Source organism: Leptopilina heterotoma, unplaced genomic scaffold (genome assembly GCF_015476425.1).
Source record: "Leptopilina heterotoma isolate Lh14 unplaced genomic scaffold, ASM1547642v1 Lhet_17, whole genome shotgun sequence".
NCBI classification, from domain to species: Eukaryota; Metazoa; Arthropoda; class Insecta; order Hymenoptera; family Figitidae; genus Leptopilina; species Leptopilina heterotoma.
The window spans coordinates 1,747,058-1,765,691 of record NW_025110886.1 but is presented as its reverse complement, the minus strand read 5'-3'; the positions used below and the strand labels follow the sequence as shown (position 1 = coordinate 1,765,691).

The 18,634-nt window shown below is 26.8% G+C and overlaps 1 protein-coding gene across 1 annotated transcript; it reads left to right on the top strand.

The window, feature by feature from the left end:
- The first annotated feature begins 1,296 nt into the window (after positions 1-1,296).
- On the top strand, positions 1,297-12,101 carry LOC122499562 (aminopeptidase N-like). The gene is made up of 11 exons (XM_043607997.1): positions 1,297-1,957; positions 5,655-6,101; positions 7,283-7,466; positions 7,761-7,917; positions 8,086-8,167; positions 8,493-8,863; positions 9,085-9,368; positions 10,223-10,404; positions 11,102-11,410; positions 11,500-11,578; positions 11,727-12,101. The coding sequence occupies exons 1-11, from the start codon at positions 1,470-1,472 to the stop codon at positions 11,940-11,942; spliced, it is 2,799 nt and encodes a 932-aa protein (XP_043463932.1). The 5' UTR covers positions 1,297-1,469; the 3' UTR covers positions 11,943-12,101.
- The last annotated feature ends 6,533 nt before the right edge of the window (positions 12,102-18,634 follow it).

Below are 18,634 nucleotides of genomic sequence, written 5' to 3'. Positions count from 1 at the left end.
TCTTTTCAAAAATGAAATTCTTCCCAAGAATTCAAATTCTTTTCAAAAATAAAAATTTACACAGGAATTCAATTATTTAAAAAAAATTATTTAATAAAATTCTTTGTCAGATTTCAATTATTTTCAATTTTTTAATGAAATTTCTCGATAGAATGTAATTATTTTCAAAAAGTCTTAAAAAATTCTGAGAAATTTAATTACTTAAAAAAATTTGAATAAAATTTTTCTTAAAAAACTAATTATTTTCATAAATAATAATGTTTTTCTCCTGAATTCAATTATTTTCGGTAATAAAATTCTTCAGAAGAATTCAATTCTTTAAAAGATTTTTTAATAAACTTTGTTGCAAGAATTTAATTATTTTCATTAATAACAAAACTTATCGCAGAATTCCAATTATTTTTTATACAATTTTAAACAAAATGATAGAAAATTGCATTTATTCTTAAAATTTTTTTTTAAATTCGCCGAAAGAATTTAATTATTTTTAAAAATTTTGATAAAATTCTTCATAAAAATTCAATTTATTAAAAAATAAATTTTAATAAAAATTTTAAATTATAATTGAATATTTTAAGCATTAAAATAAAAATTAAAAGCATTAAAATTAAAATCTTTAAAAATATGAATTTATAGTTAAAATATTCTTGATATAAAAAATGATTTCATCACTCTGTCATCTTAAATTTATTATAAATTGTTGAATTTCAAAAAGATTTGAATTTAAATGTTTTGAAAATCTTAATTTCTATAGTAAAATAATAATGATTAAATATTCATTTAAAAAAGAAGTTGTGGATGTTTTCGAATAATTTTACAATTAAAGAAATTCGTAAATAAATGCAATAGAACATTTTTTTGAGTATCTAATAATTTTTTGAGTGAATCAGAATATTCTTTAGTGTCAGGGAAAAAGTCAAAATTTTGACTCGAAGTCAGAGAAGAACAAAATTAAATGTTTGTAGCAACCCTGAGAATATTTAATATGAAATTTTTAATTTATTTGTACATTATTGTAAATTATTAAAATTAAAAAAAAACTTTTTTAGAACATGTGAAAATAATTAATGAGTATAAGTGAAATATATATTATTTTATATATAACAGTGAATATATAGTATAGTTCAAAAAAATATTTTATACAAATAAATAAGTATTAATTTAAGAAATTTATATAAAATAACTCATTTATTGCCAAGACACCATAATTTTATTGATTACATATGTTAAAGGCGATAAGATTAGATGAGATTGTACTTTTTATCTGTACTGTTCAGTATCGTTTATATAAGCAAGCTAATTTTTCATTTTGAGCTTAAAACTGTCAACTCAAGTTACTCCGTAAATGTGACTATAGATATCTTAGTTCACTTGTGTAGTAGTTAGATAAATCATTATACCTGGATTTTTAATAAATTGAATAAGATTTTTCTTTTCATAAATTTTTTCATCAGTGTATTGTGAAAAAAATGTTTGGATTTTTTTTTCGGTTAGCTCTGCTTTTAGCTGTGTCACAAGCTGAGGTTACGACTCCAAAAGTAGAGCCGCAAATTAATTATCGTCTTCCCAGCAGTATAATTCCAATAGATTATGAAATTAAACTGACACCTACACTTCATAGACCATTTATATTTAAAGGAGAATGTATTATAAATGCAGAAGTAATAACTGATGATACAAATAATATAACTTTGCATTCAAGAGATCTTGATTATGATCTATACGAAGTAAAGCGGGACGTTGGCAATGGGACGTTCACTTCACTTACAGATATCTCACTGAATACAGATCAAGAAACAGAAGAAGAAAAGAAAACAGATTTTCTAATTTTTAAAATGAAAGAAACCCTAAAGAAAGGAAAAATTAGAATTACTCTTCATTATAGCGGAGTATTAAATGAAAATTTACGTGGATTTTATAGAAGTTCCTACATTAATAAAGATAATAAAGAAAAAAGGTACGTTCATTATTTAGCTAAAATTTTGGATACTATCCCAGATTTTCATTAAAATTTATTTATTTATAATGAATAGAAGACTTTATGTCACTGTAAAAATAAAGTCTTAAAGTACTTACAGCTTAAACGTTTCTCTTTTCTTAAATTCAACTAATTTTTGGGCCTAAAATAAAAGTAAGACAATTTTGTGTCTTGAAATCAGTTTCATAATCTAAAATTTGGACAAATGTAAGTTTTTTTAATCAAAATCAAGCTTAGAACAAGATAGGTACTTACTTTTTACAGGGTACTTCAAAATTTCAAGTAAAAAGTTCTCATATAAATGTTTAACTTTGTAATCAGAGATCGTATCACTTACTAATTTTTTTCCTACAATAAAATATAGAAATTTTTTTATTCTCAACCAGATACATGGATATCACAGCCATATTATATTGAAAAATACGGGATATCCATAGTTAAGGTTGCTGCATCCATATTCTATGGCTGGCTGTATATTGTTGGAGCAGCAAAAGATCTATGGTTGGGTGATCCATAGTAATGGAAATGGGAAACAAAAGAATTAGAATCACTCAATTAATTAAATTCCATGTCACTTGAGATATTTTATACACATTTTTGTTAATTGATACACACCACTTATTGAATAACCGCATATTAACGACATAAATTATTAACCCGATGGGGGGAGACACGAACCCTAGACCTAACGCATACTAAACACTAACGCTATCTACTACACTATACACACAACTACAATATCTGAGCATATAATATTCCTTATATACTCTACACATATTTCATGAAAATGAATTTACATAAAAACTAATAGACAATAACGATAATAAATAATAAACAATTATAACACTATTTATACACAATAAACTCACAACGCGATTATATAGACGTGACAGGAAACCGACGCGACGGACAAATTAAGACGATTATTTTTAAATGGATGCCATGATAATGAATTGCGCGCAACATGTATCGAAATTTTGAACTAACTATGGATCTCTTAACCAAAGTTTATATGGATGAGGCAGCCATATGTGAAAATCCATAGCATGAATTGTAAGCCCAACCATGCCTATGGATGTCACATCCATATTTGATTCAACAATATAATATGGCTCCCTCATCCATTGAATATGGAATGTGCTTCCATTCTGAAAGTTGTCTCTTCCATTGAATTGGATAACACAACAATATTCTGCTCAACAATATTTTCATGGATATCTCTTCCAGACCTTTTCTTTCCGTGTATTATTAAAATTATAAAATAATTCAGTAGTAATTGAGCCCCTGAATTCTATAACTGCCGCTGCGCGCGGTCTGAAAGAAATAATACCAGTCAGGTAGCATTGAACATCTCAGAGACACTCACTGCTACGTGACTGGTATTATCCCTTCCGGACCACGCGCGCGCAGCTGATATTATAGAATCCAAGGGCTCAATTCATATTTTTGATACGAATTAAAACTTTATTTAAAACTTAAGTTTTTTGTCACTGATGATAAATTTAATGTTGTATTATTCGATTTTAAAATGCAAAAAGGAAAATAATAGCTAAAGTTTAATAAATTAATTTTTTTCCTTAACATGAATAACGTTCAGTGCTTTTATCATCTGTCTTGATTATTATGTACTCAAATCTTTTTAACATAATCTTAAAAGAATGTTTTAATCGTATTTAAATTTATTTTTTACTGTTTAATTTTATATATTGAGGTATTAAATAAAAAAATTTAAATTAGTCCAGAGATACCTCCAGATTGTCCAATATTTTGGATGTCCTATAGTTATTGCCAGGATATTAAAAGTCCTAGGAATATTCTCAGGATCTATATCTATATTTTACTTTCCTGACTTTTTCCCAATTTTCATCAAAAATATTTACTTTTTTCTTGAATTCCTACCACGAATTTTATTATTCATCAAAGAATTTAAATGTTTATAAAAATAATTTAATTCTTGCAAAGAATTTTATCAAGATTTTTAAATAATACAGGTCAACAAAAAAGGCTTACTTTTTTATGAGATATCCGAAAATTGCCCATCATCATATCAAGATTTTTAAATAATACAGGTCAACAAAAAAAGGCTTACTTTTTTATGAGATATCCGAAAATTGCCCATCATGTCAGGATTTTGAGAAAAGTGGGGGTAATGACCCAAAAAACGCTTTTTTAAAGTTTTTGCAACATTTTTTTCTCTTTAACCTGACGTGTTAGAGACTTCCACAAGGTCTTAAATTAAAGCTTGTAATGTACACTACAAGACCCATATCTATAAAATAAAAAAAAATTAAATTTTTTTTCAAAAAATGGGGTTGAAGGCACCAAAATTGTGTGTTTTTTAATTGCTTTAATAGACGTCTTGCAAATGCTTGGATTTGCTTCAAAATGGTTTTTGGTGTCGCTTATTACGAATTCGATATTAGTTTTCAAAAATTAAAAATGTCGCAACCAAGATAACAGATGTAAAAAATTAAGAATTGCTTGGATTCGCTTGAAAATGGTTACTCCGGGGTTTTTAGGGTCGCTGATTATAAATTCGGTATTTGAATTTTTGAAAACAAATATCGGATTCATAAAATATGCGACCCCAAAAACCCCGAGTAACCATTTTTAAGCGAATCTAAGCAATTGAAAGAAGTCTATTGAAGCAATAAAAAAAACACATTTTTGGTGTCTTCAACCCCATTTTTTGAAAAAAAATTTTATTTTTTTGTTTTATAAATATGTGTGTTGTATTGCACATTACAAACTTTAATTTAAGATCTTGTGGAAGTCTCTAACACGTCAGATTAAAGAGAAAAAATGTTGAAAACTCTCAAAAAAGCGGTTTTGGGGTCATTACCCCCCACTTTTCTCAAAATCCTGACGTGATGGGCAATTTTAGAAGTCGGGATCGTGTTCAGCGTCCAAAAATACATCAGAAACCATTCGGATATCTCATAAAAAAGTAAGCCTTCTTTTCTTGACCTGTATTATTCATTTATTTCTTTCGACTATTTTTATGCAAATTGTAATTTAAATAATGAAATTTGGATTTTGTTTGGAAATTTTATGAAAATAAAATTATAATTTTAGTTTATATTTATGTAAATCTTGAAGGGTCTTAATTGTTACCAGAGGCATATCTTTAATTTTGCTTGTGGTGTCCAGACTCTCCAGTTACTCCTTCTAAGGTTAAAAATCATTGAAATTCTTCGATGAGTTTTATTATTTATGAAAATGATTGAATTTTTGCTTAGAATTTGTTCAAAATTTTTTTAGAAATAATTGAATGTCCAAGAAAAATTTTATTATTAGTGAAAGTAATTGAATTATTGTAAGAAATTCTATAAAAATTTTGTTAAACTTTTTTTAGAATTTTTTTTTGAAAAATGCTGTTCTAACATAATTAAATTTTGGATGAATTTTATCAATTTTTTAAAAATAATTAAATTCTTTTGCGAAGTTTTGTGAAAATACTTTAATTAAAATCAATCAATTTTTTTTCATATAATTGTCTGATTGTAAAATTTCCTTTGAAGCAATCAAAAGTTAAAAATTTAATTGATTTGGAGATAGGCCAATTGAAATTAACTCTGATCTTGAATTTTAAGACCAAATTGTGGATTTTTATCTTTATTATAGTAATACATGATAAGTAGAATAATTAATGGAATTTAATATATTATATTTATAGGTGGTTAGCTACAACTCACTTTGAGGCAACTAGTGCACGTCTAGCGTTTCCCTGTTTCGATGAACCTGCTTTAAAAGCTGAATTTTTGATCAAAATTGATTTAAGTCAATTAAAGGAGCCAAAAGTTTACAAAGCTATTTCTAATATGCCAAAAAAGTCAAATAGTGCTGAACCTCTTTACGAGTTTGAGAAGACACCAAAAATGTCTACATACTTGGTAGCATTTGTCATTTCTGATTTTGAGTATAAAACTGACAGCCCTATTACTGTATGGTCGCAGCCAGCTTTGATTGACAAGGCACAATATCCACTTACCATGGGTAAAAAAATTCTAAAAGAAATGGCAGAATATACTGGTGTTGTGTATCAACTGCCAAAAATGGACCAGATTGGAATTCCAGACTTTGCAGCTGGAGCTATGGAAAACTGGGGTCTGGTAACATATAGGTAAACAGAATAATCTAACATTAATAGTTATTAATGTTAATAATAATATTAATATTTTTAACATATCTAACATTCGTACAGAATATATTAGGTATAAAATTAACTATTTTTCAAATAAACATTTTTTTCAAATAAAAAATGAAAGTATATAAATTGCAATTTTTTATTTGAAAAATAGTTAGTTTCATACTTAATAATAAAAAAATAATTTAAAACAAATTTGTCATAGGGTGAGTGCACCAATGGTAGATCAATTAACCCCTTCACAGTCGAGTGAAAATAAAGTTTTTGTGCCATAAGTGTTCAAAAAAAATTTTTTTTTTAAAATCATGATATTGGCATTTTAAGGTATTTTTAGACAGATTCGTTAACTTAAAAATTTTTTTTGGGCGCCATTTTGAAGCCGCCATTTTGAATTTTGAATTTTCGACAACGGATTTGGATTCAGCGACCCCGAAAACCCCCGAGTAAGGATTTTTAGCCATATTCGTTAACTTTTAAATGTCTTTTTTTTCGATGGCCCTATAGAGCCCATGGACATACAGGGCACGACATTTTTATGGCTCTATAGAGCCCACTGACAGTGAAGGGGTTAAGCGCCTTAAGTTTCTGATTATGACTTTCAAGTCTTATTAATTGTTTTTAGTCAAATTTCAAGTCTATTCTTTATAGCAGTATGACTAAGAAGGTTCCAATAGATACTTTCTTTAAGGATAGACTTAATTTTGACACCTACGTTTACTTCCATACACCATCAAAGATAATTTGTCAATGATCCAATTGTGGATCATTTCTTTTCTGTCACTACAATAGTACTTGATGAACTCATTGTTTATTTTAAAATAAACATTTTTTTGACATTTTATATGTCATTTTGAATTTTTGAAAACTTACTTCGAATTGGTCATCTGCGACATGAAATCTTCCGAGTAACAAAGTTCATTAAAGTCTATTAATTTCTTATATTTAATGTCTAACACAGTAGGTCCACTATTTTAAAGGTTTGAAAACTGATTTCTGATTCGTAATCAAGAAAAACTTCGAATACCACGTTTTATTTAGTGAAATATTACAATTTTCTTTTAAAATGACTAAATCAAAAATTTAGTAAAAAATATTTTTAACTAAATACTACGAGGCGTTATTGGTAGTGATATTTAACACTGTTTTTATGCTTAAAGGCAACATTCATTAGTTCTGAATGAGACGACATCAACTGTTATTAAAAAGCAAGGTGTGGCTGGTATTATAGCTCATGAATTTGCTCATCAATGGTTTGGAAATCATGTTGGACCAGCTTGGTGGGAATTTATATGGCTAAACGAAGGATTCGCTACATTTTTCCAGTATTTCATAACTGATAAAGTGAGTTCCATGTTGAAATTCTGTTTGTAAGAAAAAATGGAAGGCTTAAAAACATTTAGTAACTAGACGATAGAGGGAATAAAATCATGTATTTGTCTGACCGTATGAAAATGGCAACCATTATTCCCCATGGGCAAAAATGAACGCCATCTTCATACAAGTCATTTGGTTAGTTTACCTCTTTAATTGTATGCATTTCTTCTTTTAGTTATAGCAAGTTGTATTTTTAGATAAATAGTTCTAAGATCTCCTGAAACTATATGAACAATTTAATTACGTTAACAATTTTTCCAGGTTGAAAACTTTGATATGAAAAATCAATTTGTAATAAGTAGACTTCAAGCTGAAGCTTTTGTATTTGATGTGACAAACAAATCTCATCCGATGAATGTAAAAGTTAATAGCCCTAAAGAAATTTCTAATGTTTTTGATAAAATTTCTTATGCCAAATGTAGGTATACGATTGTCCAAAAATCAATAAAATTATGACACCTTCAAATTTTATTTTCCTTGGTGCTAATTTATTTTTTTATCACATACATTACCAAAAGATAATAAAAACTTATTTGATCATCTTTTTAAAACAAATGATTTAATCTAAAAATTTTGTAATTTTCAGCTGCTTGCGTTATTCGAATGATGCAACACTTTTTAACTGAAAAAAATTTCAAGGCAGGATTAAAAAATTATCTTGATACTAAGTAAGTAATAAACATAATTATACACCTTTAATTGATATTTTGTAATACTAACAACATTTTACAAATTACTAAGTATTTGTTTCATTTACTTGTAAAGTGTTGTTAATAACAGTATATTAAACAACAAGAGATATTAATTTAATTTATAACTTTTAAACTAAAAGCAAAAAAATTTCAATTTGGTGGGTGCTTTCATTCCAAAAAAACAAATAATTTTTTTAAATATGTGTCAACTCTCAACATTCTAGATATATATACAATTCTTCCTTAATACTTTCGCTAATAAATTGTATAATTGTATAATTTTCATTATTTTTCTCGAAAGCAAAAACGGGTATGCAACTTCCGACATCCTTTTTAAAAGTCTAAATGATGCTTGGGCAGAAAAAAATCAAGATTTGAAAAAAATTATGGATACCTGGGTGACCCAGTCTGGATATCCAGTAATTACTGTGACTAGAGATTATGCAAAGAAGTCAGCCAAAATTACCCAACAAGAATTCTTTGCAAAAAAAACGACAACAAAAAGTGAGAAAAAGTGGACGATTCCAATTAATTTTGTTTCACAAACAGACCTGGATAATAAAAATATTAATACAGAAGCAACTAATTGGTTTAAATCCGAAGACGATCAATTAGACATTGATTTAAAGACAAACAAAGAACACTTGGTTATTTTTAATAAACAACAAACTGGTAAGTTCTTTTTAAATAAATGAGTTTTTCCAGCTCACAATTTCTAAACTAATATAGTTTGGCTTTTAACAATAAAAGAAAAACCAAAAATCTAAACCTATTTTAGGAAGTTGCAATTATCTCCTTAAATAAAATCAACAAAATGGTTCCCTTTTAAGCGGACGTACACATATAATAAAATTAAAGATTAAAATTAAACTTAAGAAACAATTTTTCAACAGGTTACTATCGAGTTAATTACGATAAAACAAACTGGAATCTCATTATTAAATATTTATCCGAATCAAAAAATAATACAGAAAAAATTCACAAATTGAATAGAGCACAACTTGTTGACGATGCTTGGAATCTTGCTAAAGCTGGTCTTTTAGGATACGATGTTGCTTTGGATTTAACAAATTATTTGACTTTAGAAACTGATTACTTTCCATGGTATTCTGCAATTAGACACTTAAACTTCTTGAGAAATCAACTCCTGCATACTCAGAACTACGATAAGTTTAAAGTAAGAATTATTTTTAAAGTATACATCCAGAAATTTTGCTTTCATAACTTAATTCGAACAGAAGCTAAAAATTTTAGGGTTTGGAAAATTTGTCAAAATAAATTATTAATTAAATTAAAAAAAATAGTATACTATTCTATAGTATTCTAAATAGTATTCTAAAGAAGACATAATTTCAGTAGAACTTTTGAAGAATATAGGGTAGATGTACCACTTTTGGCCACTGCTCCAGTTTTGGTCATTTTTATAAAATTTTTATTTAATTATTTATTATTAATGATATTTCTCATTATAATATTATAGTACTACAGGATTTTATGTATTTCCTTAAGTAAAATACTTCATTAAACTTAAATAAAAAAAATTACAATAAATATGAACTAGTGGCCAAAACTGGCGTTAAAGTGGCCAAAACTGGTGCTTCTACCCTACACTGAAAACTAAATTATCCGAACTAATTCATCAGAACCTGGATCGGATAATAGAAATTGTAATTATTTTCGTCTATATTTATAGATAAATTATTATTTGAAATTATTTTTTACTATTAAATTTCATTTATTTCTGCTTTTTGGTATTTAAATTAAAAATCAGTAGTTAGACAATAATATTTCTTTATTTTTATGAGATTTCTATACCAATAGATGTAAAAATTGAAAGTTTGTGTTTAAGATGACGAAAAATTTCGGATAATGAAAGTTCCGATAAAATAATTTAGAGTTTTTTTTTTCTTTTCAATATGTATTCTGAACGATATTTTATACAAAATAATAGTATATATTTAAAGTAAAAGATATCTAAAAAATAATTAAAAGAACATAAATTTGTGTAAAATAAAAAATGATTTTATGTAGGAATTTGGATTAAAAATTTCTCAAAAACTCATCGAAAATGTTGGATTTGAAGAGACGGGAGACAAAGATCATATACAAACACTGAAAAGACGTTTAGCTCTCAGTTGGGTCTGCAGCTTAGGTTACGAAAGTTGCAATAAATTGGAGAAGAAATTTGTATCATGGATTGAAAAGAAGGAAAGGTAAAGTTTACATTTTGTTCAATATTCCTAATTTAGGTTTCTATTCTTTTTATATTATTTCGGAACATAATGAAACTAAAAAATTGTCCTAATTTAACTATAAATATATAACAAAGCCCTACAAAAAATGATCCAGCACAGCAGGTCAGAATACTCAATCAGACTATATTTCGGGGAGCAGAATACGAATCTGAGATCAGATTTGATTTATCACGTCACCATTTTTTTCTAACTACAAGAAAATGTTAGAATTTATAATTATGAATGTAAAGTTAGATTTCCAATATTCAAAATGGCAGACCCAATATGACGGAAATATTTTTGACATTCTTTCGGATTTTTATGTAATTCTGATATTATGAAGCAAATCTAAAATCAAATTCGTGTTCAGCGGTCCAAAATACATGAGTGTAGGGAATTCTGGTCTGACGTGCAGGATGTATTTCTTTTTAGGACTTTATAATTTATTTAATATAATAATTATCTTTGCATGTTATGTCTTAATAAAATACTTCGTCATAGCATCTGTTTGATTTATTAAAAATAATAATTTATTATTTTCCAAAAATCAACTTTCATTTTATGCAAATTAAATAATTATTAAAAGCAAATAAAAATTGTTGAATACAAATATTTTATCAGATAAATATAATTATTCTCTGTCTAAAAAATTTAATTTAATTTCAATATTTTTTAGTATTCCTGAAAACTTGAAGAGTCTTGTATATTGTGAGGGTTTAAAACAAGCAAATAAAACAATTTGGGATAAAGTTTATGAAGAATATAGAACAATTGAAGACCATTCGCAGAAAGAGGAGATTTTCAAGTCTCTAAGTTGTTCCAGAAATAAAGCTATTTTATATGATTATTTACAATTGGCTTTAAAAAATAATGAAAAATATCAAAATTTCTCAGATGTTATTCAATCTGTATACAATGGCAATGAAATTGGCTTGAATGTTTCTTTAGAATTTATTTCTCGCAACGTTATAAGTATTTCCAAACTGTAAGTTTTAAAAACAAAATTAACATTTCTTTGTAAGTTGAAATTTTTAGTTTTTCAAATTTCGTTTAACCATATTTTTATTTTAACAGTGATAAGGATAGTACAAAATTGTTAAAATATATAAATGATATCGGCAAGAAAATCACAAGAAATGATGAACTGCAATCTGTGAGTAAAGCTTTCATAATATATCAATTTAAATTAAATAAAATAAATTTTTTTTAATGATAATATATTGCTATTAAATTTTAAATAACATTTCTTTTTTGAATGAAAAAATATAAATACTTATTAAATTTATATATTTTCTTTATAGATGGAAAATTTTGTCAAAATATATAGTGAATCATTAGACAAGAGTGCATTAGATTCTGCAACTAATTCAGCTAAAGAGAATATTGCATGGACAAAACAGAACAAAGATGTCATTGGCGAAATTCTTATTCAGAAAACTCAGAAAAACAGTGCATCTGCCTTGAAGTTTGCAACACTTTTCTGTTTAATTCCAGTTTTTATCGCCTTATTCATTTAAATATCTAAATTTTATTTTGTCGTTGAAATTTAGTTTAATTATTTTATTCCCACGCCGTATTAAAATTACTTAAATTTTATTCACTATCAGTCATTGATAGTAAATTGTTTCTACACTGTTAATATTTTGTGTTTTAAATAAAAAAATAATTTCTATCAAGGGTTAATAAGAATAATTTACAAAATAAACAAACAGATTTCCTAAAGTATTGTTAAAATTACAGATAGAAGTAATAAAGAAACCCTTATAGTTCATTTCTACTTTAAAAATAAGTTTTTAATAAAAAAATTAAAGTAAAATGCTTTTCAAAAAATAATAAATGTTTTAATTAACTAACAATATAGTAAACACGTTTTGCACTTTTAAAAAAATAATTAGTAGTCGAAGTTATTAATTTGTTACAAAAATTGGGTAAATATTTGTTACAAAATGAAATTTGAAGAATAACAGTTGCAATTTATTAAAACAACAGACGTAATGTGTGATTTTAATTTAGATCAAAAGGAATTTTTACACTGAAACGTTATCGCAAGCCACGGTGGGTCCGAACTAAGTTCAACCCACAGGTCGAGGCACTTCAAATTTTTTTATTAATTTCTATTCTATTATGTCTCCTGAGTAATTTTAGACCAAAAATAAAAAAATCGTTAGACCAGTTTTTAAGAAAAATAATTATTTGTATTTTTTATGCTATAAACACATCTACTCCACAATATAACTTACTTTTTTAATTCCCAAAAGTCTATTTCTAAAGTATCTACTATAAAATTCGATTAATGTAAAACAAAAGGCTTCTGGAAATCAGGGAAATCATGGAAAAGGCCTGGAATTTTTAAAAGTTTCTAAATTTTTTCTGTTTTCTATTTTTTCTCTTGAATAGAAATTCAAATAATAATAAAGCTAAATGGCATAAATGAGAAGAAAAAATGTTGAATTTTAAAAAATTCGATTTTTCGGATTTTTAATAATTTTTAATAACTTTTGATTTTTTACCAAAGGGTGGAGACTATTAAATAAGTAAAGTATTTTCCAAGAGCCCAAAAATAATAAAGCTTAATCCCATAAAAGAGAGGAAAAAATTTTGAATTTTAAGAAATTCGGATTTTTAAATTTTTGATAATTTTCGATAATTTTAGATTTTTTACCAAAGAGTCGAGACTATTAAATAAGTAAAGTGTTTTAAAGAGCCCAAAAATAATGAAATTAGATTTAAAATTCCACTAGAATTTCGTAAAAATTTGACCTGGAAATCATGGAAAAGGTATGGAATTTAAATTCGGATTTCTGTAGGAATCCTGGTTCATACCACTTTGTCATCTTCAAAAAAGCAAAAATTTTTTTATTACGGATTTCGAAAGTAAAATATGTCAAAAATGTGGTGTAAAATTTTTAGGAAGATCCCAGCACTCAAAATATATTTTTTCAGTGCTATTTGAGCACGTACAAGGCTATGTAAGTATACAACACAAACTTTAAACGCGTTTTTCTTAAAAACCACATCTTCCCATGCTGCTCACAGTGGGGCAAAAAACACGGCCTTGGACAAAACCACTTAGAGGCCGCAATTTTTAACCAAATTTAACAAAATTTTGTTTTAATTAAAGCTAATTAAATTGCGCATCGATTCCTTGAGGCCGATTTTTAATAAATAATATCTGAAATTTTTTATTTGTTAATAAAAATTAAAAAAAAAAATTTCAAACAACAAGGGCTAATTTTTGTAAAATTCACTATATTTATTAGTAAACTAACTTAATTAATTAAGAAACTTCTCCTGAAAATTTTCCAAAAATAGAAAGTTAATTAAACAAATTTTCTTATTTGTTATAAACAATTTAATGCAGAAAAACTTTTTTATGCAAATTTTTTATATTTTATTGTTTCCAAGTAATATTTATTTCTTACAAAGTATATTTAATAAGAAAACTTATTAAAATACTAAAAATTAATAATAATTTGATATTATTTATTAACTTTTGTCATAAAATTCTTCTAGAAATATTTTGTAAAAGGAATGAGCACTTTATGTGACAAATTAACAAAGTGATACATTTGTTAATTAATATTATTTAAACAATAAGGTTCTGAATTGTTACCAAATAACTAGGGGAGAGGTACGCACGTTGAGACGGGTTCTGTTTTTCAGTTATAATTTTTAAAAAACAAAATTTAGCGAAAAATTCGAAATGCTTTCTTAAAAGTATTGTCCAGGGCTACAACATTGCCAAAGAAAGTTATTTTTTTGGACAAAATTGAAAAATTTATAGCTGATTTTTTAAACATGTTATTTTTGACCAAAAAAAAAGTGGTACGCACGTTGAGACACCCATAGTAATTTATTTTAAATTGAAACAAAATGAATAATTACGTCAGATTCTAATTGTTTGTTGTTTATTTACTTATTTTGATGGTCTTAGCTCAAAGAAAAAAAATTAAAACATTAAAAATTAACTTAAAAAAATAATCAAAAAATAAAATTTTATTTTGCACAAAAATAATTAATCGAAATTTTTATATTCGCAATTTTTACAGGTGAAGAACATGTAAAACGCTTTAAAATTGTGGATTCAAAATCAATTTTAATGACAGTACTATTTTCACACCGTGAGCGTTTTAACCTGCGTACCCACAGTGTGTCTCAACGTGCAGACCTTGCCGATATTTTTTTAAAGCTTTGAAATTATTTGTAGATGTTAACGTATGTCTAAATTTTTGTCGGAACTTTAAACTAGAACCAAAATTGATATCCCTATATTAAAGAACCAGTTGAGACCAGTAGAAATTGAACATGGATCTACTGGTGTCAACTTGCTTTCCAAATTGAAAAACTTTTCCGTGTAGGAATTCTATTGGTTTTAACTTGGAAATCCTATTTATGTAACTGAAACGGATATCCAAGATAAAATTAAAATGGTTCTATCTTGGATTGTCCTCTTCAATTTTTGTTTCGACTTGTTTTAACATGGATTTCCAATGTTATCATTTCTACTTGTATTTCCAAGTTCGCACGTACTACAAGTATCAGCTTGCATTTCCAAATATAAAAATTAAGTTCAAGTATCTACTTGGTTCAATTTGGATTCTCGAATACTACATTTCACTTGTCCTGTCAAATTAAAAATCAACAAGCTTGAGTTTAGAATTTCCAACTCCAAATTTATATAGCACAGTGAAGGATTAATGTCATCTTGGTTTAATTTGAATCGGGGATGCATTCTATTTGGAATTTCAAGTTCAAATTTAAAGAGTTTGATTAATCGCGAATTGGAATTCATTAAATTGTCATTTTCGCCAATTGTTATTTTTGCAAAGAATTATTATTGCAAATTTACATTTTTACAAATATTTATTTTAGTTTACTGTTATTTTGCAAATTTGTTATTTTTGCAAACTTGCATTCTTCGCAATTGAAAGTTTTACAAATTGTTAGATATACTTTTGCTAATTGTTATTTTTTGCGAAACTGCTTTGTTGTGTATCATTATTTCTGCTAATTGTTGTTTTGCTAATTTTATTTTTGCGAATTTGCATTTCTCGAATTGATATTTTTATGAATTTGTTACTGTTGCTATTTGTAATTCTGTGAATTTTGAAATTTTATGAAAATTTGTAGTTCACAACAAAACAATAAAACACTTTTAACCGTTTTTTTGAAATTTTAAATTTTTGTTATATTTTTTGCATTAACAAAATATTACAAAATTTAAAAAAAATTAACAACTCAAAAGCCGTTTACAATAAATTAATGAAACTTACACTATTTACACAACATTGTTTACACTCTTTTAATAGAAAATATTTGCATGATTGTAAATTTAAAAATTCATTATTTTTAATAACAATTTTATAAACAATTTTAATTATTTATGTGTTCGACCGCTCCTGTTGCAATGAAACTCATAGGAAGTATACTCAGTAGTCTCTTCTTGAAACCCCCCAAAAAAAATTTTGGTATTCATAAAAGTTTTAACATTTTAGAAAATCAATGAAATTTTTTTAACACAGTTGAGCTGGTCTGGCATAGTCATTTTGGGAATTTTAATTTTTACGAATTTTCAGTTTTTTATTTCGCTTAATGTTATTTTTTGCAAAAAATTACAAAGCGGTCAAATGACATTTGAGTAAAAATGTATTAAATATTTAATTAAAATTTTTTACATAATAGCATATATTTGCAAATCTCTATAAATATTTTAATTTCTGCTTGTATTTTTATAGGTACTTACAAAAATTATAATATTTTACATAAACTTACGTTTTTCAAAGTTGCAGTTTATATAGACAGGTCGAAAAATATTTCTCACGTCGATTCGGTAGCCGCGGTCGTTAAGCGTTTAGATAGATAGGTCATACGTACGGGGTTCGATTCCCATAGGGTTCAAGTTTTAATTTAATTCTTCCAGTTTAATTAAAATGTTTGTATGTTTGGAGCGTGCTAAGAATATAAAGTTATTAATGGTCATAAGAATTTTTTATTATTTTTTCCACAAATATTTTTTTTCAAAACTATCTGTTCAATTGTAACCACCTTGGATTTCCAATTGTGAATCGATATCCAAGTTGAAACAAGTTCATGTTGTACAATGTAACCTATTTGGAATTTCCGGTTGACTGTAATGTTCAAACTGAGACCAGTTCATTTTGAACTTGACATTCCAAATTCAAACCAGCTGAAAATACTTATCTACTGGTTTGAAATTGGAACTTACGTGACAATAACCAACTTAAAGCAAGTAGGCTCCTGATTCTACCCGGTTCTACTGGTTCTTTAATATAGGGATGTAAGTGTTATCCGCAATTTTTTCTGCCACTAAAAAATACATGGTAAATACACTAAACAGAAATTCTGAAAAAAACTTTTTTTAACTAAAAAATTGGTTCGCTCTAGTTCTACCGAAAAAAACAGGAGTTATTGCGCTTTTTTGAATAAAAAGTTTGGTATTAATGATACGACAAAATGCCAATAAAATTTTTGGTATAATCAGTTACACAGGTTATAATATCTTAGTGTCTCAACGTGCGGACCGTCTCAACGTGCGTACCTCTCCCCTACGTATAAAAGTACTTCACTTATATCAGATTAAATTGATTTTTAATTTCATGGAAATAGTTTTGCAAAAACTCATTATGAAAGAAATGAATAATATCTGGTATTTATTAGTTAGGATTATTTATAAACAATTAATAATATTTTAAAGTTGTTTCACAAAGCAATAATTTTAAGCTAGTAATAACTTTAAGCAATAACTTTAATAAGTTTTCTTATTAAATATACTTTGTAAGAAATAAATATTACTTGGAAACAATAAAATATAAAAAATTTGCATAAAAAAGTTTTTCTGCATTAATTTGTTTATAACAAAAAAGAAAATTTTTATTAATAAACTTTCTATTTTTGGAAAATTTTCAGGAGAAGTTTCTTAATTAATTAAGTTAGTTTACTAATAAATGTAATTAATTTTACAAAAATTAGCCCTTGTTGTTTGAAAAAAATTTTTATTAACAAATAAGAAATTTCAGATATTATTTATTAAAAATCGGCCTTGTGGAATCGATGCACAATTTAATTAGCTTTAATTAAAACAAAATTTTGTTAAATTTGGTTAAAAATTGCGGCTTCTAAGTTGTTTTGTTTAAGGCCGTGTCTTTTACAAGTGTACAGATCAAAATTTTATTGTTTTTGCAATTACTGTTCTGAAAACTAAAACTTTAATAATTATTTATTCATTAAATCTGCTATAAACTTTCTCCCCTCTTTCAGTTTTAACTTTTTGACATTGTTTATCTATACGCATATTCACAGATTTTTCTCTCATTGCCTTTAAACTTTTTTCTAAGATTTATCTGAGCTCTCATATAAGCCTATGTTAAATTGCAAATTTATTTTATTTTTTTAAGAAAAAACTACGAGGTAAAAATTCTGAAAAAATCATGTTTCTAAAATAACACAGGCACACAAAAAAATAAAAAAGTCAAAACCCAGAGGTCACACCCCCCTATCCCCATGTTTTTGGGGTCACTGAAACCGAATAAGACCATGAAAATTTTTTTCATCGGCCATTTTCCCGCTACCACCCTCTTACACCTGCTCCCGGGGGTTGGAATTTCAGTTAAAAAAAAAGTGGAGTAGGGTGTCTATTCCTATGTTTTTTGGGTCGCTAAAACCAAAAAAGACTACCAAAAACAAATTTTTCCCTCCCTTAATCCCCTACAACCCCCTTAACACCCGAAAGGTGGGGGGTCGAAATTCGAATTTTCACGAAAAGTCGATTACGGTGTCTAAACCTACGTTTTTTGGGTCGCCGAAACCAAAAAAGACTACCAAAATCAAATCCTTTCCACCCTCAACATACTACAACCCCCTGCAATAATTTTTGATAATTAATATTTAATTTTCAATCTCCCAAAAATCGGTTCGTTTTATTTGAAAAAAATTATTACAGGGGGTTGTAGGGGATCGGGGTGGAAAGGATTTGATTTAGGGAATCTTTTTTGGTTTCAGCGACCCAAAAAACGTAGGTTTAGACATCGTAATCGACTTTTCGTGAAAATTCGAATTTCGACCACCCACCTTTCGGGTGTTAAGGGGGTTGTAGGGGGTTAATGGAGGGAAGAATTTGTTTTTGGTAGTCTTTTTTGGTTTTAGCGACCCAAAAAACATAGGAATAGACACCCTACTCCACTTTTTTTAA

Bases quoted from the DNA above. Each gene is read 5' to 3' on its own strand.
- LOC122499562 (XM_043607997.1), top strand. From the start codon at position 1,470: ATGTTTGGATTTTTTTTTCGGTTAGCTCTGCTTTTAGCTGTGTCACAA. The intron at 7,918-8,085 runs GTAGGTATACGA...TGTAATTTTCAG, and splicing joins TAAAATTTCTTATGCCAAAT to CTGCTTGCGTTATTCGAATG. The intron at 8,864-9,084 runs GTAAGTTCTTTT...ATTTTTCAACAG, and splicing joins TTTTAATAAACAACAAACTG to GTTACTATCGAGTTAATTAC.